We start from the raw sequence: 19831 nt of genomic DNA on the forward strand, positions 1-19831 counted from the left end.
GTGCTAGTTGCTGTGCTAGTTGCTGTGCATGTTCAAGGGGGCTGCTCCTCTGCTCTATAGTCACACTTCGGATTAGGATTCAGCCGAAGTCAGACACACTCTATACTCCACACACAGCTCTCCCTCATTCTTTCTTCCTCCTTGTCTCTCTCTCTCTCTCTCTCTCTCTCTCAATTCAATTTCAATTTTAATATAAGGGGCTTTATTGGCATATGTTTACATTGCCAAAGCAAGCGAAATAGATAATAAATGAAAGTGAAATAAACAATAAAAAATGAACAGTAAATATTACACTCACAAAGTCCCAAAAGAATAAAGACATTTCAAATGTCATATTATGTATATATACAGAGTTGTAACGATGTGCAAATAGTTAAAGTACAAAAGGCTACATATATAAACATAAATATAGGTTGTATTTACAATGGTGTTTGCTTTTCACTGGTTGCCGTTTTCTTGTGGCAACAGGTCACACATCTTGCTGCTGTGATGGCACACTGTGGTATTTCACCCAATAGATATGGGAGTTTATCAAAATTGGATTTGTTTTCAAATTCTTTGTGGGTCAGTGTAATCTGAGGGAAGTATGTGTCTCTAATATTGTCATACATTTGGCAGGAAGTTAGGAAATGCAGCTCAGTTTCCACCTCATTTTGTGGGCAGTGTGCACATAGCCTGTCTTCTCTTGAGAGCCAGGTCTGCCTACGGCGGCCTTTCTCAATAGCAAGGCTATGCTCACTGAGTCTCTCTCTCATTCACTACCCCCCTCTGCTTCTCGTTCTCCTACAACTCTCATCAAATACTGCCATTCTGTCTTCTCCTCTCTAACCTACTTCACACAGGATGTGAAGAATGGGACATGGCTATTGGTTGAGTTTATCGTCATTTACATTTTCTGATTTGATCTCTAAGCCTGATGATCTATCGTGTGGCTTCTCTATGTGACATGGTATTTTTTTCTTTTCTCCTGCAGAAGGAGAGAATACTGTGAGTGAGATTCTTCATAGAAAGCTTTGGCACTCTCACTTTCATAGTAATGTCATTTCTTACTAGTTATCTTAGTGCTTAGAAATGATACAGTGTCTCCTCCTGTATAATACTGCAACTATGGCTAGTCAGAGACCATGGCTATTTGTATTTGTATTTATTATGGATCCCGATTAGCTGCTGCCAAGGCCATACATTTTTAAAAAAACATTAGAATACATTCACAACAGATTTCACAACATATTAAGTGTGTGCCTTCAGGCCCCTACTCTACTACCACATATCTACAACACAAAATCCATGTGTACATGTGTGTATAGTGCGTATGTTATCGTGTGTTTCTATGCATGTGTATGTGCCTATGTTTGTGTTGCTTCACAGTCCCCGCTGTTCCATAAGGTGTATTTGCAGCGAGTGTCTTCTGTACCTGATAACAGCAATACCTTCCCTGTGTCCACAAAGATGCAGAGGTCGATATGATGTATGTGTCGTGACCATCTTTGTATCTGTGCCATTATAGCGGCTTTGACAGCATGGCAAGTGCCATTGAGGCTATCTCCATTTTGAAGTAGGACATTTTCTTCTTCACGATTGGCTGATCCCTCCTGATGACCCGGTTGGACGTGACTCCAACAGGGTCACCAGGAAGGATCAGCCAATGAAGCTGGAAGTCCCACCCAGTTGACTACATTAAAATGATGGAAGCCCTCAATGGCGCTGCACATGCTAAGACGGCCTTTTGGCCACTAGATGTCTCTATCATTCATTATGACCATGACCTTCAAGTCTGCCATGGCCTTTTAGAGCAGTTTGACACTGAAACCCAGCGGCCAGAGACAACAGCTTATACAATGAGCCTGAAGGACAGTTTCATGAGTCCCAGAGGAATTCTGAACATATGCCTCTGTAGGGTGGCTGAAGGAGCATTGTGATCTACAGATCTTCTACTCTACTCTAGAACATTGGTAATGCTGGCTCTTTGATTGGGTCATTTTCCCATCAAAGAGCCATTTCGCTAGCCTGACTACCCACCCACCATGGCTCTGGCCCAACGCCACGCCCACTTGCGTTTCTTCTCTACCACGAGTCTGGATTTGTTTTCCTCTCCGACGTCTTCTAGCGATCACATTCTGACCATTCTGATTGGTCCAAGAAACCGACAGGTTGGGCCAACATGATTCATAAATCACGTCACTGGCTTGTATACTCTGATTGGTTAGAGACGATCCAATTGCTCATGACTTTGTTTTGTACAATGGCCCACATTTTCTCGTCAGGCAACCATTTCACTACCTTTCGCTCTTCTCTGCTTCTCTCAACCCCATATCTCTCAGTATGAGATGGTGACACACACACACACACCATTTACATAATATACATAATATATCACAAACAGTGGTTGTTGCACATGCACATGTACAGACACAATCTGCGGGTTGGTGTATGACAAAGCTCTGGACCATGTGACACTGATAAGGAGTGACTGGCTCCTGTCGCCCAGCCATGTCACACAGACAAAGGTAGACCCCATGCTCTCACAGAAACAGGAGTGGGGTGGCCAGGAAGCAGCACTTTTCCCCCCTGAAATCAGCAGCCCCCCCCCCCTTACCAAACACTCTGATCCTTTGAGAGTCAGTACTGAATCACCACACACAGACAGTATCATTAGCGTATGAAACTGGTCTACGAAGAGTGGTCCAACACTCAGCTAAGTAATTACCAAGATACACTACATGACCAAAAGCATGTGGATATCTGCTCGTCAAGCATCTCATTCCAAAATCATGGGCATTAACATGGAGTTGGTCCCCCATTTGCTGCTATAACAGCCTCCATTCTTCTGGGAAGGCTTTCCACTAGATGTTGAAACATTGCTGCGGGGATTTGCTTCCATTCAGCCACAAGAGCATTAGTGAGGTCGGGCACTGATGTTAGGCGATTAGGCCTGGCTCGCAGTCGGTGTTCCAATTAATCCCAAAGGTGTTCGATTGGGTTGAGGTCAGGGCTCTGTGCAGGCCAGTCAAGTTCTATCTCGACAAACCATTTCTGTATGGACCTCACTTTGTGCACAGGGGCATTGTCATGCTGAAAGGTGAGGAATCCCCTTTAAGAGGAATAAGTAACGTGTTCTAGTCTATGTCTGCATTCCAACTAGCACCCTATTCCCTTTCTAGTGCACTACTTTTGACCAGGGCTCATAGGGAATAGGGTGCCATTTGGGAGACAGCCATGTTTGTTGAATCCCGGGTTCACCAGGTCCCAAGTGCACTTCAAAGCATCACTACTTACCACCTGATAGAGGGAGGTGACCAACACCCCTAGTGTGGCAAAGATCATCCCCAGGAGGTTGAACTTCACATCATAGTAGGAGTTCAGGATCACACCTAATGTTATGGGCACCTAGTAGTGGGAAAAGACAGACACATCAGGTAAATAGCGTTACTGTAACTGTAATCATAAAAATTCATGAAAAAAGTTTGGGTTAGGCATTAGGGTTAGTGTGTGGTTAGGGTTAAAGGGATACTTCGGGATGTTGGCAATGAGGCCCTTTATCTACTTCCCCGGAGTCAGATGAACTCCTGGATACCATTTGTATGGCTAATGCATGCAGTTTGAAGGAAGTCGCTAACTAGCATTAGCGCAATGACTAGAAGTCTATGGATATCTGCTCGTGAAAGTACCTCTAATGTCCTTCATACTGGACACAGAGATTTTCTGACTTTGCCAGCTAGTGACCACTCTGCAGAGCTGCCTCCAGTATATCGATCATCTCTATTCATTGTAGAGCGTAATCCCTGTACATTTTTGTGGGAATGACATTGGAACTACGGAACATAATTTATTTAGTTGTGATCATATTACCAATTTCTGGGTGGTTATGATTTATTATTTTCAAATTATATTATTATTGCCAATTTCACATAGGTCGTCAAATTTGGTTTATTCCAAGATGGTCAAAAATGTATTTGTATTAACCAAATTCTTCATACACAAATACAGATTTTTGAAGGCTACCCCCTTATTTATTTTTGAAAGACAGCTTGATATTTTTTTGCAATCATTAAGATTGGTTAAAAACAAACATGACCGGAAACTCACTGCTACCTTTGAAACATACATATGTCTAATTTTATGTATATAAGACCTCTGTGATGTTTGTAAAAGTTTGTTTTCTTAAACCTGTGTGCTTGATTATGTACTTTGCTAAATGTTCATTTTGAATGTATAATTCAACTTCGGTATATGTTTGTACAATTAGAAAAGTATTTAATTTTTAAACAAAAAAAAGTCATCTCAATAAATGCCAATCTGACCATTCTGTATGGAATGCTAGCTACATTGTAGCAGGCAGCAGCATTGGTACATTGTAACCCCTACATACCAAAGTCAATTTGATCTTGGTGGAGAATGTCTTCTTGTAACACAGTCTGTATGACAATGATCACAGGAGTTGTCATCGCTTTGGCCAGCTGGTAAGTGCCAATGGTGTTGTTTTGTAAGGACATATTGGTGAAAGCCACAGAAGCTGAGAGCGAGCCAGATAATTTTGGTGGCAAATATGTCCATCTTCTGGCATACCCATAGTCCAAGCCATGTCACCACGAAATGGATCAGCGTTAGTCATGTTTGGGAAGCCATAGTGAACATAGATCCATTTGTTGATGAAAACGATGCATATCGACGACAGCAAATTGGCCAATAATCCAATGACGAGGCGGCTGTTCGAGAAAAGGTGTGAAAGTCGGTTAGCCATGGTCCTCTTGATAACCGTCCTGTAAAATCTACCTATAGGGTTCAGTAGTACTGTATAGTATGAATCTAGCTTGCTAATGTAAACCAACAAATTCAAGTAAAAATGTCTACCCTCTGCCAGTTGTGCAACGCTTTCATACTTTTCCCATCGCATGTTGATCATATAGGGAAAAAAAAAGAGCCTGGCTGCAACTTAACGGGAGTAGTGACGTCAGATGAAGTGACCTTTACTTCCGTTTTTTCTGCGAAGAGAACTAGCCACGTCAGTGCCCTACAGCGCATCCCCGTGGAGACTTTGGAAAGTTGAAGGCGATAACCTAAACTATTTATTCTAGACATATACAAGGTCTCTCAAACCTTCCTTATACTCTTCTAGATTCAGATACGGATTTGCATCCAGCCTGTGCACGGCCCAAAGACAAACAATATTTCAGTCAAGTCACTTTTATTGTATACGAAAATGCAGAAAATCATTCACTCCATTACATAAAATTTGGCAAAAAAAATTAAAAGAACACAAAAAAGAAAAGAAAACAAATGTCCAGGTGGGGTGTATTTATGGTTGGATCTCGTACCCCAGCGGGTCCAGACTCTTATCCAATAAGAGAAGAGACGACTCCCTCATCTTCTGAAGGAACTTCCTCAGCTCATCTTTGGAGAACACCTGAGACAGAGAGAGAGAAGAGACAGAACATAGTTAGCAAAAAGAAGAGGATGGGAAAGTAGAAGAGTGGAAGAGGAGACAGCAATACAGTGACAGGGAGAGATGCTGTGAGATGGTGTTGTATTGAGCTATAATGCTGTGAGATGGTGTTGATATTGTATTGAGCTATAATGCTGTGAGATGGTGTTGATATTGTATTGAGCTATAATGCTGTGAGATGGTGTTGTATTGAGCTATAACGCTGTGAGATGGTGTTGATATTGTATTGAGCTATAATGCTGTGAGATGGTGTTGTATTGAGCTATAATGCTGTGAGATGGTGTTGATATTGTATTGAGCTATAATGCTGTGAGATGGTGTTGATATTGTATTGAGCTATAACGCTGTGAGATGGTGTTGATATTGTATTGAGCTATAACGCTGTGAGATGGTGTTGATATTGTATTGAGCTATAACGCTGTGAGATGGTGTTGATATTGTATTGAGCTATAATGCTGTGAGATGGTGTTGTATTGAGCTATAACGCTGTGAGATGGTGTTGATATTGTATTGAGCTATAATGCTGTGAGATGGTGTTGATATTGTATTGAGCTATAACGCTGTGAGATGGTGTTGATATTGTATTGAGCTATAACGCTGTGAGATGGTGTTGATATTGTATTGAGCTATAACGCTGTGAGATGGTGTTGATATTGTATTGAGCTATAATGCTGTGAGATGGTGTTGTATTGAGCTATAATGCTGTGAGATGGTGTTGATATTGTATTGAGCTATAATGCTGTGAGATGGTGTTGATATTGTATTGAGCTATAATGCTGTGAGATGGTGTTGATATTGTATTGAGCTATAATGCTGTGAGATGGTGTTGATATTGTATTGAGCTATAATGCTGTGAGATGGTGTTGTATTGTATTGAGCTATAATGCTGTGAGATGGTGTTGATATTGTATTGAGCTATAATGCTGTGAGATGGTGTTGATATTGTATTGAGCTATAACGCTGTGAGATGGTGTTGTATTGAGCTATAATGCTGTGAGATGGTGTTGATATTGTATTGAGCTATAATGCTGTGAGATGGTGTTGATATTGTATTGAGCTATAACGCTGTGAGATGGTGTTGTATTGAGCTATAACGCTGTGAGATGGTGTTGATATTGTATTGAGCTATAATGCTGTGAGATGGTGTTGATATTGTATTGAGCTATAACGCTGTGAGATGGTGTTGTATTGAGCTATAACGCTGTGAGATGGTGTTGATATTGTATTGAGCTATAATGCTGTGAGATGGTGTTGATATTGTATTGAGCTATAACGCTGTGAGATGGTGTTGTATTGAGCTATAACGCTGTGAGATGGTGTTGATATTGTATTGAGCTATAATGCTGTGAGATGGTGTTGTATTGAGCTATAATGCTGTGAGATGGTGTTGATATTGTATTGAGCTATAATGCTGTGAGATGGTGTTGATATTGTATTGAGCTATAACGCTGTGAGATGGTGTTGTATTGAGCTATAACGCTGTGAGATGGTGTTGATATTGTATTGAGCTATAATGCTGTGAGATGGTGTTGATATTGTATTGAGCTATAACGCTGTGAGATGGTGTTGTATTGAGCTATAACGCTGTGAGATGGTGTTGATATTGTATTGAGCTATAATGCTGTGACATTTACATTTACATTTTAGTCATTTAGCAGACGCTCTTAACCAGAGCGACTTACAGGAGCAATTAGGGTTAAGTGCCTTGCTCAAGGGCACATTAACGTCATTTAGCAGACGCTCTTAGCCAGAGCGACTCACAAATTGGTGCGTTCACCCTATAGCCAGTGGGATAACCACTTTACAATTTGGGGGGGGGGGGGGGGGGGTTAGAAGGAATACTTTAGCCTATCCCAGGTATTCCTTAAAGAGGTGGGGTTTCAAATGTCTCCGGAAGGTGGTGAGTGACTCCGCTGTCCTGGCGTCGTGAGGGAGCTTGTTCCACCATTGGGGTGCCAGAGCAGCGAACAGTTTTGACTGGGCTGAGGGGGAGCTGTGCTTCCGCAGAGGAAGGGGAGCCAGCAGGCCAGAGGTGGATGAACGCAATGTCCTCGTTTGGGTGTAGGGACTGATCAGAGCCTGAAGGTACAGGGGTGCCGTTCCCCTCACTGCTCCAAAGGCAAGCACCATGGTCTTGTAGCGGATGCGAGCTTCAATTGGAAGCCAGTGGAGTGTGCGGAGGAGGGGGGTGACGTGAGAGAACTTGGGAAGGTTGAACACCAGACGGGCTGCGGCATTCTGGATGAGTTGTAGGGGTTTAATGGCACAGGCAGGGAGCCCAGCCAACAGCGAGTTGCAGTAGTCCAGACGGGAGATGACAAGTGCCTGGACCAGGACCTGCGCCGCTTCCTGTGTAAGGCAGGGTCGCACTCTCCGAATGTTGTAGAGCATGAACCTGCAGGAGCGGGTCACCGCCTTGATGTTGGCGGAGAACGACAGGGTGTTGTCCAGGGTCACGCCTAGGCTCTTCGCACTCTGGGAGGAGGACACAGCGGAGTTGTCTACCGTGATGGCGAGATCATGGAACGGGCAGTCCTTCCCGGGGAGGAAGAGCAGCTCCGTCTTGCCAGGGTTCAGCTTGAGGTGGTGATCCGTCATCCATACTGATATGTCTGCCAGACATGCAGAGATGCGATTCGCCACCTGGTGATCAGAAGGGGGAAAGGAGAAGATTAGTTGTGTATCGTCAGCGTAGCAATGATAGGAAAGGCCATGTGAGGATATGACAGAGCCAAGTGACTTGGTGTATAGGGAGAAAAGGAGAGGGCCCAAAACCGATCCCTGGGGGACACCAGTGGTGAGAGCACGTGGTGCGGAGACAGCTTCCCGCCACGCCACTTGGTAGGAGCGACCGGTCAGGTAGGACGCAATCCAGGAGTGAGCCGCGCCGGAGATGCCCATTTCGGAGAGGGTGGAGAGGAGGATCTGATGGTTCACAGTATCAAAGGCAGCAGACAGATCTAGAAGGACAAGAGCAGAGGAGAGAGAGTTAGCTTTAGCAGTGCGGAGAGTCTCTGTGACACAGAGAAGAGCAGTCTCAGTTGAATGACCAGTCCTGAAACCTGATTGGTTTGGATCAAGAAGGTCATTCTGAGAGAGATAGCAAGAGAGTTGGCTAAAGACGGCACGCTCAATAGTTTTGGAAAGAAAAGAAAGAAGGGATACTGGTCTGTAGTTGTTGACATCAGTGGGGTCGAGTGTTGGTTTTTTGAGAAGGGGAGTAACTCTCGCTCTCTTGAAGACGGAAGGGACATGGCCAGCGGTCAAGGATGAGTTGATCAGCGAGGTGAGGTAGGGGAGAAGGTCACCGGAGATGGTCTGGAGAAGGGAGGAGGGGATGGGGTCAAGCGGGCAGGTTGTTGGGCGGCCTGCAGTCACAAGTCGCAGGATCTTATCTGGAGAGAGAGGGGAGAAAGAAGTCAAAGCATAGGGTAGGGCAGTGTGAGCAGGACCAGCAGTGTCATTAGGCTTAACAAACAAGGATCGGATGTCGTCAACCTTCTTTTCAAAGTGGTTGACGAAGTCATCCACAGAGAGAGAGGAGGGGGGGAGGGGGGGGGGAGGATTCAGGAGGGAGGAAAATGTGGCAAAGAGCTTCCTAGGGTTAGAGGCAGATGCTTGGAATTTAGAGTGGTAGAAGGTGGCCTTAGCAGCAGAAACAGATGAAGAAAATGTAGAGAGGAGGGAGTGAAAAGATGCCAGGTCGGCAGGGAATTTAGTTTTCTTCCATTTCCGCTCCGCTGCCCGGAGCTCTGTTCTGTGAGCTCGCAATGAGTCATCAAGCCACGGAGCTGGAGGGGAGGACCGAGCCGGCCGTGAGGATAGGGGACACAGAGAGTCAAAGGATGCAGAAAGGGAGGAGAGGAGGGTTGAGGAGGCAGAATCAGGAGATTGGAGGGAGAAGGATTGAGCAGAGGGAAGAGATGATAGGATGGAAGAGGAGAGAGTAGTGGGAGAGAGAGAGCGAAGGTTGCGGCGGCGCATTACCATCTGTGTAGGGGCAGAGTGAGTAGTGTGGGAGGAGAGTGAGAGAGAAAAGGAAACAAAGTAGTGGTCGGAGATTTGGAGGGGAGTTGCAGTGAGATTAGTAGAGGAGCAGCATCTAGTGAAGATGAGGTCAAGCGTATTGCCTGCCTTGTGAGTAGGGGGGGACGGTGAGAGGGTGAGGTCAAAAGAGGAGAGGAGTGGAAAGAAGGAGGCAGAGAGAAATGAGTCAAATGTGGACATAGGGAGGTTGAAATCCCCCAAAACTGTGAGGGGTGAGCCATCCTCAGGGAAGGAACTTATCAAGGCGTCAAGCTCATTGATGAACTCTCCAAGGGAACCTGGAGGGCGATAGATGACAAGGATATTAAGCTTAAATGGGCTAGTGACTGTGACAGCATGGAATTCAAATGAGGAGATAGACAGATGGGTTAGGGGAAAAATTGAGAATGTCCACTTGGGAGAGATGAGGATTCCTGTACCACCACCCCTCTGACCAGATGCTCTCGGGGTATGCGAGAACACATGGTCAGACGAGGAGAGAGCAGTAGGAGTAGCGGTGTTTTCAGTGGTGATCCATGTTTCCGTCAGCGCCAGGAAGTCGAGGGACTGGAGGTTGGCATAGGCTGGGATGAAGTCAGCTTTGTTGGCAGCAGAACGGCAGTTCCAGAGGCTGCCTGCGACCTGGAACTCCACGTGGGTGGTGCGTGCAGGGACCACCAAATTGGAGAGGCAGCAGCCACGCGGTGTGGTGCGTTTGTGTAGCCTGTGCAGAGAGGAGAGAACAGGGATAGGCAGAGGCATAGTTGACAGGCTGTAGCAAATGGCTACAAAAATGCAGAGGAGATCGGAATGAAATGGGCTAAGCATCTGGGAGTGGAGAGAGCAGGGCCTCCCTCACCAAATCTTCTAGCTCGGAAACTAAAATTGTTTCACTGAACCACCCGAACAAAAACTCTCCCAACTTCCGCCTTTGGAAATCAGAATTGTTGTGAACCACAGCGGTTCAATGTTTAAAGGAGTAGACTCAACCCACTTTGTTCAGCTAGCCAACTATGACTCCATAGCCAACTAGCAGACTAGCATCCAATAACAATAACACACCGTTTAGCGCCAACACTTGGTCACAACAAACCACCAATATTGTGATATCACACTAAACAGATCATTCGTGTCTGTGTCAAGTTCCTTATATGACGCAGCAATGATTAGACGTTGGCTAGCTAGGACAAGTAAATTGTGGTTAGCTACTACAGTACAGCCAAATGGTCATGTTGGGTAGCTAGCAATGGCCACTGTGTCGACTCTGTTTGAAGAACGGCTAGCTAGCTAGCTTCGTGCTACAGCTGGCACGGCCGAGGACACTGCCAAGACACAGTAACTACCCACAACAACCCACGAAGCCTAGCTATGACGCCGTAGCCAACCTGCAAGCTAGCATCCATTAACACACAACTTAGCATCAACACCTGGCCACAACAAACTGCCAAGAGTGTGTCAGCACACCAAACAGACAATTCAAGTCCGTGTCGAGTTCCCTTCACAACGCAGCAAAAAAAAATAATAATAATAATAATAATAATAATAATTAAACGTTGGAACCAGCTCTCCAGCGTTGCTAATCGTTACCAATAGCTACCCGCTAGCTAGCTAGCCTCGTGCCTCGATACTAGTCCACAATTACCTATGGAAAGCTACTACAACCACAATACTAACCTACAATAAATTCAATACCTAACTACAGCTAGCTACCTACCTACGATCTAATACATGGTTAAGCAAAAGTTAAACGTTGGGTAGGAGTACATTACCGTTGGAACCAGCTCTCCAGCGTTGCTAATCGTTACCAATAGCTACCCGCTAGCTAGCTAGCCTCATGCCTCGAAACTAACCCACAAATTACCCACGGAAAGCTACAATAACAACAATACTAACCTACAATAAATACAATACCTAACTACAGCTAACTACCTACCTACGATCTAATACATGGTTAAGCTTTACTCAACACTACATGTAGCTTACCCCTACTTACCTACTTACCTCCAGCCAGAGAAAAACACGTCCTCTCCCGTCAGCTGGAGAAGGCGCAAGGGAGATGGTGTTGTATTGAGCTATAATGCTGTGAGATGGTGTTGATATTGTATTGAGCTATAATGCTGTGAGATGGTGTTGATATTGTATTGAGCTATAACGCTGTGAGATGGTGTTGATATTGTATTGAGCTATAATGCTGTGAGATGGTGTTGATATTGTATTGAGCTATAATGCTGTGAGATGGTGTTGATATTGTATTGAGCTATAATGCTGTGAGATGGTGTTGATATTGTATTGAGCTATAATGCTGTGAGATGGTGTTGATATTGTATTGAGCTATAATGCTGTGAGATGGTGTTGATATTGTATTGAGCTATAACGCTGTGAGATGGTGTTGATATTGTATTGAGCTATAACGCTGTGAGATGGTGTTGATATTGTATTGAGCTATAACGCTGTGAGATGGTGTTGATATTGTATTGAGCTATAATGCTGTGAGATGGTGTTGTATTGAGCTATAATGCTGTGAGATGGTGTTGATATTGTATTGAGCTATAATGCTGTGAGATGGTGTTGATATTGTATTGAGCTATAACGCTGTGAGATGGTGTTGATATTGTATTGAGCTATAACGCTGTGAGATGGTGTTGATATTGTATTGAGCTATAATGCTGTGAGATGGTGTTGATATTGTATTGAGCTATAATGCTGTGAGATGGTGTTGTATTGTATTGAGCTATAATGCTGTGAGATGGTGTTGATATTGTATTGAGCTATAATGCTGTGAGATGGTGTTGATATTGTATTGAGCTATAACGCTGTGAGATGGTGTTGTATTGAGCTATAACGCTGTGAGATGGTGTTGATATTGTATTGAGCTATAATGCTGTGAGATGGTGTTGTATTGAGCTATAATGCTGTGAGATGGTGTTGTATTGAGCTATAATGCTGTGAGATGGTGTTGTATTGAGCTATAATGCTGTGAGATGGTGTTGATATTGTATTGAGCTATAATGCTGTGAGATGGTGTTGATATTGTATTGAGCTATAATGCTGTGAGATGGTGTTGATATTGTATTGAGCTATAATGCTGTGAGATGGTGTTGATATTGTATTGAGCTATAATGCTGTGAGATGGTGTTGTATTGAGCTATAACGCTGTGAGATGGTGTTGATATTGTATTGAGCTATAATGCTGTGAGATGGTGTTGTATTGAGCTATAATGCTGTGAGATGGTGTTGTATTGAGCTATAATGCTGTGAGATGGTGTTGTATTGAGCTATAATGCTGTGAGATGGTGTTGTATTGAGCTATAATGCTGTGAGATGGTGTTGTATTGAGCTATAACGCTGTGAGATGGTGTTGATATTGTATTGAGCTATAATGCTGTGAGATGGTGTTGATATTGTATTGAGCTATAATGCTGTGAGATGGTGTTGATATTGTATTGAGCTATAATGCTGTGAGATGGTGTTGATATTGTATTGAGCTATAATGCTGTGAGATGGTGTTGATATTGTATTGAGCTATAATGCTGTGAGATGGTGTTGTATTGTATTGAGCTATAACGCTGTGAGATGGTGTTGATATTGTATTGAGCTATAATGCTGTGAGATGGTGTTGATATTGTATTGAGCTATAATGCTGTGAGATGGTGTTGATATTGTATTGAGCTATAATGCTGTGAGATGGTGTTGATATTGTATTGAGCTATAACGCTGTGAGATGGTGTTGATATTGTATTGAGCTATAATGCTGTGAGATGGTGTTGTATTGAGCTATAATGCTGTGAGATGGTGTTGATATTGTATTGAGCTATAATGCTGTGAGATGGTGTTGTATTGAGCTATAATGCTGTGAGATGGTGTTGTATTGTATTGAGCTATAACGCTTCATCAGCACTGATGTGAAAGAACTGGACAGGTGTCAGATGACGTGGAAGAGAGGAAGCCACACTAGACTATTAGGTGAATCTCAATAGTGTTTCCTTGAAGTCACAGTAGACTTGAGAAGCAGATGGTGGCAGACAAAGGAAAGGAGACAGAGAGGGGAGAGGATGAAGCCACTGTAGACTGAATTGAGATGCCCTCAGCCCAGGTCAGACTCCAGCGCAGACCATAGAAATATAATTTCTAGACTACAGTACAGACCTCATAGAGGCGGTGTTGGTCTGAGGCGATGATATCAGCCAGTCTGAGACTCTCCTGGTGGCGTTGTGTTCTCTGCAGTACTGTCTGCAACAGGAAGGACATCATGGGCAGACAGAGTCTACGGAGCAGCACCATCTGGTGGCCTCTCTCTGGGTCCTCCTCCGTATCCTGGAATAGAACAAGTGGTAGAAGTAATAATGTGTACCTAGAAATAACACAGTTGTACTGGAGACAGAGCTAATACAGGCTCAAACGCTAACCTAGCGCTGAGCCCTCACGCCACCAATCACTAACGGTAATACTCAGATACAGACAGACACACACCTCTCTGACGTCGACCATCCAGCCCCCGTCCACAAACAGCAGGACGTTGTAGATTCTCTCCTTCACGTCTTCAGTCAGAGCCTCCAGACGGCCGGTCCAGTTGTCGTGTTCCATCTACAGGAGAGGAGGTCACACTTTAACACACCTTTTTTTTTTAAATTTAGTCAATAGGCTGTTACGCTAAATAATAGCGTTGCTAGCATTAGCGTTCTTCGTCTGATCCAGGACCAGTTACACTAACAAATTAAAACTCCTCACCAGTTCTACCGTAACACAGAGACTGATCTGGGATCAGAGTGTATTGTGTACCTGGTACTCCTTCTCCTTCATCTCGAAGGCCACCTTCTCAGTGAACTTGGCCTGGGCCGGGGGGCTGGGCTTCTGAGGGGGGGAGTTCATGTGATGGAACCACTCATTGAACGCCTCATGAGCTTCCTGGGGGGGGTAACACACACACACACACACCTTATACAACTACAGGAGTCCCCTCTAAAAACGTTTAATAAACAGACGAGTCAATCACAGTGCTGCGAGAGCTTGTCCCCTCACCAGGTAAGCGCGGATACACAGGTGTTCCCTGATGGCGTTCTCATCCTCTGCAGGAAGGGGCGTGTCCAGGCCTAGCTCCTCCCACTGGCTGTATATCTCCCTCATTGAGTCCTCTGGGACCTTACCAAACACCTCCTTGGCTGCATCGTGTTTCTTAGAGGCTGGAGGAGATGAGAGAGAGAGGAGAGATAGCAATGGGTCAACAGCATGGTTGAAAAAGAGGGAGATTTTCAAAAGGTAGCCAATACAATGCAATGTTTGTATGGGCATGTGATCTGTTTCAGAACCGTGAGTGTGTGTGTAACGTACCCAGGAACTTCCTCATGATGGCGTTGCTCTGTTTGAGGGCCTCAGCTCTCTGGGCGGGGTCAAACACCAGCCAATCAATAGGCCCTTTTCACGATGACGTCATCTAACTTCCGCCTTTCCGCGTAGCAGGTTAACTTCACTTCCGTTCGCCCGTAACCTGAGACTTCTCAACGAAAATACAACTGTTGACCACTAACTAGCAAGCTAGCTACTTGAAGAAATTCCAAAAGGTACGTTTAAGTTAAATTAGTAAAGTTAAGAGTAATAATGTTTACGTATATGCAATGGTTTGTAACTTGCTAACGTTATTGTTAATTCATAATTGTTCACTGCCTTAGTTACTTAAAAGTGGGCTAACGTTAGCTAACAACAACTTAGTACCAGATACCGATAACGTTAAAAGGTAGCGTTACATTGCTGCCTGGCTGTAATGTAACAAGTTTACTTAGCTAGCTATCTAACCCTTTGTTAGGCAGTTAGTTTATTCATGAATGTATAGTAACTCACCTATTCAAATACTGTTGTGCATGATAGCTAGATAAATATTGATTCCTGGTCAAAGCTGAATGTTAATTTAGCTGTTTCTTTTCTCCCGGTGTCTGTATCGCAACAGTATCCCATCCAACACCGAAGCATGGCACAATCTTCGAGAAGATGCTATTGCAGTGTACCATTTTGTTCAAACAACAAACAGAAATTCCCGTATCTGAGTTTTCACGATTTCCCTGTTGATGGAGAAATACGTGCCCGTTGGGTGAGGGCGATCAGGAGAGATGAGGGACCAAGTTTTAAGATTCTTCGTGGGAGCACCTTTGTTTGCAGTCAGCACTTTCCCCCTGAGGATAGATACACATCGGCCAGTGGACGGATCCGTATTAAACAGGGATCAGTGCCGTCTAGATTCCACTGGAATGATTGGGGTAAGGATAGGTAGACAGCGTTAAACGTAATACTACTGTAATCCAATAATATATTACTTGTACAAAATGTTTAATAATTTAATCCTGATGCAATATAGCTGCTACATTTTGTCATTTTAGGGACTGAAAAGTGATTACCAAAATGTATCATGACAAGCATATGGTTAATTTCACACATATAGGAGGCGGCTCACAAGCTCGGGAGTCAGTTTACCAGCGAGCAAGAAAGCGTCTTGGTGTTGCTGTCCTGGATGATTCTGATCATGAGATGCCTGACAGCACAGAGGGTGCTTTGCCTGCAGTGACAAACGATCACGACTATGCCTGCCGTCCTTCTCCTGGTTAGTATTACAAATAAGAGTAACCATGTATCTGTTTGGCAAAAAAAGTAAAAGTATATGGCAGTTAAGTAAAAATACTATTTTATACTACGATTTGGAGTAACTGGTCTCTCTGTGAAAAGACTTGGCGTTTTAAACCTCATCCATCTTAGAAGCTTCTTCAGTTTTATTTATTGAAAATGGGATGGGATAGATGAGTAATAACTAACCTACCAACATGTATGCTTTTTCTTCCCCTTAAGGTAAACTGGACAGTGCTACTCAAAGAATTCGAGATTTGGAGCTGCAAGTGTTGTCCCTAGAAATTGAGATCCAGCACCTGACAGTTAAGAAGCAGCATCCACTCCTTTTTAATTTTTGTGTCACAGATGAGGACTATCGCTACTACACACGATTCAGCTCAAAGGAGGTCTTCACTGTGTTTTGGGATTCTGTTTATCCCTCTGCTTCACGGCTTGTATACTGGTCTAAGGCACAGCAAACGGCACATGTGACACCTAGCCCTCACCGAAAACTTCCACTTATTGATGAACTATTTATGTTTCTGTGTCGTGTTGCAGCTGGGCTTCAGGAGAAAACCTTGTCTACCATCTTTGAGGTCAGCCTGTCCACAGTTAGCCGCATCATTTTAACATGGACTAGCTACCTTTACCAGGTTCTTGGCTCACTGCCGGTGTGGATGACAAGAGAGCAGGTGCAGGCCACAATGCCTGATAAGTTCAAGCTCTACTGCCCTCAGGTGAGAGTTATAGTAGACTGCACCGAGATCCGCTGTGAAACACCATCCTCCCTCTCACTACAGTCAGAAACCTTTTCGAGCTACAAAAATCACACCACCTTTAAAGGGCTGATTGGTGTAGCTCCATGTGGTGTTATCACATTTGTATCAAAGCTCTACACAGGCTCCATCTCCGACATGGAAATAACACGGAAATGTCAGATCTTGCATTTACTTCAGCCCGGAGATGAATTAATGGCGGACAAGGGTTTCCTGATCGAGAGGATGTTGTCAGAAGTGGGGGCAACACTCGTCATCCCTCCACTGAAAAAATCTCCTCAGCTCAGCAGGGAGGACACTCTTAAGACCCAGGCCATCGCCCGGCTGAGGATTTTAGTCGAGAGGGCCATACGGAGGGTGAAGGAGTACCATATCTGGGATGGGCTTGTTCCTCTTTCCACAGTGGGTTCAGTGAATCAGCTGTGGGCCATCTGCTGCCTCATGTCGAACTATCAGGGACCTCTTGACATTAAAGGAGACAAACCAGTCTGATGTTTTTGTCAACTGGAAGTTGTATATTTCCTGAGTAAGCTAGATGGGCTGTAAATAGAAGTACTTTTATATTACTGTATTGTATGTACAAAAAAATGTAAATATGAATTAACTTTGTTGGTAATTTAATTGATCTAATGTTATACTGTATGTTTTTGTTAAGGGTAATAACTTTTTCATAGCTATTAATGAACCTAATGTGATATATTGTAAAAATATCCAACTATTAACCATGTTATGTGCTTATGTGTCATGGCACTGATGGAACTATTAAATATATGTTTGCAAGCAACTGCTTCCAATCCTTTTTGATTTTGGTAAGAGCATTTACAACATCGCAATCCTTTTCAAAATGTGTATTTCAATACATAGATATACAGTATATAACACAATTAAGTTCATTTGCAGTTAAAGAAAAACATGTCGACATTTACATCACAATCCTTTTCAAAATGTGTGTTTCAGTACATAGGAGATATACAGTATATGACAAGTTAATTTGCAGTTAAAGAAAAAAATGTCAAAGGTTCACCTTCCACATTTACCTTAACACTATTTACACAAAATTCTGCCTTATGTTTTATAACTTAAGAAGACATCCATGTAGATGTTATAATAGAAATGATCAATCTTCTGTCGCATTGAGTGGATAATCTCCTCATCCCTAAAGATTCTCTCAACTGTGAAGTCAGTGCGGGTATCTGTAATGAAGTCACACCACTGAAGTCCGCTTAAGGCGAGTTGGCCTTGAACCTGATAGTAGTATTTGTGGCTCTTCTTAAGGCAGGCCTGGCCTTTAACTGTGATCAGGTGTTTAACTTGGGTAACATTTTCAACATCGCAACTCTTAACCTCAGCAAGACCAAATGGTGGTGCTTCTGTTGGGCAGAAGACTTTAGCATCCGGGCTGGCTGCAAGGTGAGGTGAATCAGGGTGGATGATGACCCCGCATTGTTTCAGAGAGACATCACAAAAATCAGAATATTGCCTCAGTATCTCAGGTTCCAGATCCAACCCTCTTCTCATAGCAGCTGTCTGAGGAGTTCCTCTCAGAATGCGGGTTGCCAAAGCCTTGGCAGACAACTCCCCACGAACATGGCATATTTCACGGAATCTGCTGGCTGTCAGTCGGGGTTTGCGTACCTGACTCCACAGCTGGCATTCTGACTGCATTCTTGTTTCTGCTTCAATAGCAGCAGACATCTCCTCTGACACAATCAGGCTGTCCAAATGACATTGTTGTATGTAGTTGGGCTCAAAATCAATGGGAGTTGTAACCTTCAATAGGCAACTGAGGAAACTCACTGGCACCAGGGTGTTTAATAATATCTCTACTTAATTCTAGAGGGCACTGGTAAGAAAGCACAGACCCAAATGGCACAGGGCCAAATTTAGAGTCCACCAAATTAAGGCCCTCAAGCCCGTGCAGCAATTTGCAAATCCCTGGTTGTGGACGGATGTCTTTCAGTTTCTCAGCACTGGCCATGACGTGAGGATCCGGAATAGGCCCTGGCATGAAAGTGAGATATGTCAAGTTTAGATTTCATTAAATGCCACCTTATCTTTTTCACTAAAAAAGACAACCACACTCATCCAGTCTCGTACATGCTTCTAATACAAATAAAAAAATATCCACTGAAAGTCTATATAAAAAGTAACAAATAATAATCACTTTTATGTTTGTATTATTTTAGAAATGCACTAAAGTCTTTGTGCTCTAGTACAGGCGGGGGCTCATTCAGACTCACCATCATAGGCTCGGTACAGTGTGCACTTCACTCCAGCTCTGACACTTGTTTTTTTCTTAGCCGCTGGTTTACACACCGCCATATCATTGGTGGCCTCTGGTACAATTCCCTGTGATATAATAATGATGAACAATACATTGTCAAAAGTCAATACAAACTGCAAAGTTCTGCATCAGTGTAACAAATAATATCTGACCTGTGTCCTAGGCCGGTGCCAGGTCTGCAGTGCGCTGGTGCATGACAGAGGCAATGGCACTGTCTTAAAGCCCATGGTAACATAGTGAGCACTTTGAAAAAGAAGTGCTACTACGTGATTACATAGTGCTTTCCCAGCAGAGCAGGAACATGACATGTGATTGAGTACCACAGGAACCTCTGCAGAGTCTAGTGTAACCTGTTCATAGAGACATAACAATTAGTGCTGTACTTACAAAACATTTTTTCTGCGTTTCATTATAAACTACTGTACACAATTTTCAAAACCCAATTTCTTTTTTTAATTAAGAAAAATTGGCTGTTCTGAAACCTTTGACAAGTAGTGCCAACACTTATCGAAAATTTGAACATTTTGAGTTATCACAGAATCTTTCCCAGTCTTTATTGCCGTCAACAACCCACATCGGTTTGTAAGAATTTCGTTGTGTATTAAGTTTAATGATACAAAATCAGAGCTCAGACTGAGAAACAAACTGATCCACAGTGGAACTTTGTGGAATCATTCTTATTAAATCTGCAACCGCAGCACTCCTGGGGAG

At 43.5% G+C, this 19831-nt stretch overlaps 2 protein-coding genes, 1 long non-coding RNA gene and 1 pseudogene across 4 annotated transcripts; 1 reads left to right on the forward strand and 3 right to left on the reverse strand.

Annotated features, from left to right (window-relative positions):
• Positions 1-2780: 2780 nt before the first annotated feature.
• Positions 2781-4865, reverse strand: LOC311119782 (solute carrier family 35 member E3-like; annotated as a pseudogene). Its single transcript has 2 exons — positions 4370-4865; positions 2781-3387 (listed from the first exon to the last, which is right to left on the reverse strand). The product of its transcript is annotated as a solute carrier family 35 member E3-like (transcript).
• Positions 4866-5232: 367 nt separating this feature from the next.
• On the reverse strand, positions 5233-14930 carry LOC311119787 (nuclear pore complex protein Nup107-like). Its single transcript, XM_084194442.1, has 6 exons — positions 14798-14930; positions 14489-14649; positions 14249-14374; positions 13940-14053; positions 13616-13783; positions 5233-5404 (listed from the first exon to the last, which is right to left on the reverse strand). The coding sequence occupies exons 1-6, from the start codon at positions 14811-14813 to the stop codon at positions 5297-5299; spliced, it is 693 nt and encodes a 230-aa protein (XP_084050568.1). The 5' UTR covers positions 14814-14930; the 3' UTR covers positions 5233-5296.
• Positions 14931-15861: 931 nt separating this feature from the next.
• LOC311119788 (uncharacterized protein) lies at positions 15862-17620 on the forward strand. The gene is made up of 2 exons (XM_084194443.1): positions 15862-16058; positions 16301-17620. The coding sequence occupies exons 1-2, from the start codon at positions 15878-15880 to the stop codon at positions 17326-17328; spliced, it is 1209 nt and encodes a 402-aa protein (XP_084050569.1). The 5' UTR covers positions 15862-15877; the 3' UTR covers positions 17329-17620.
• Positions 17621-17712: 92 nt separating this feature from the next.
• LOC311119789 lies at positions 17713-19464 on the reverse strand. The gene is made up of 2 exons (XR_014612018.1): positions 19077-19464; positions 17713-18837 (listed from the first exon to the last, which is right to left on the reverse strand). It is a non-coding gene; the product is annotated as an uncharacterized lncRNA (long non-coding RNA).
• Positions 19465-19831: the final 367 nt, after the last annotated feature.

This window comes from Coregonus lavaretus (assembly GCF_964263955.1).
Source record: "Coregonus lavaretus genome assembly, contig: HAP1_SCAFFOLD_991, whole genome shotgun sequence".
Classification (NCBI taxonomy): Eukaryota; Metazoa; Chordata; class Actinopteri; order Salmoniformes; family Salmonidae; genus Coregonus; species Coregonus lavaretus.

Coding starts and splice junctions, on each gene's coding strand:
- LOC311119787 (XM_084194442.1), bottom strand. Junction 14,375..14,488: donor TGTGTATCCGCGCTTACCTG/GTGAGGGGACAA, acceptor TACCCCCCCCAG/GAAGCTCATGAGGCGTTCAA. Junction 13,784..13,939: donor GGATGGTCGACGTCAGAGAG/GTGTGTGTCTGT, acceptor GTTCTATTCCAG/GATACGGAGGAGGACCCAGA.
- LOC311119788 (XM_084194443.1), top strand. CDS start 15,878: ATGGTTAATTTCACACATATAGGAGGCGGCTCACAAGCTCGGGAGTCA. Junction 16,059..16,300: donor TGCCTGCCGTCCTTCTCCTG/GTTAGTATTACA, acceptor CTTCCCCTTAAG/GTAAACTGGACAGTGCTACT.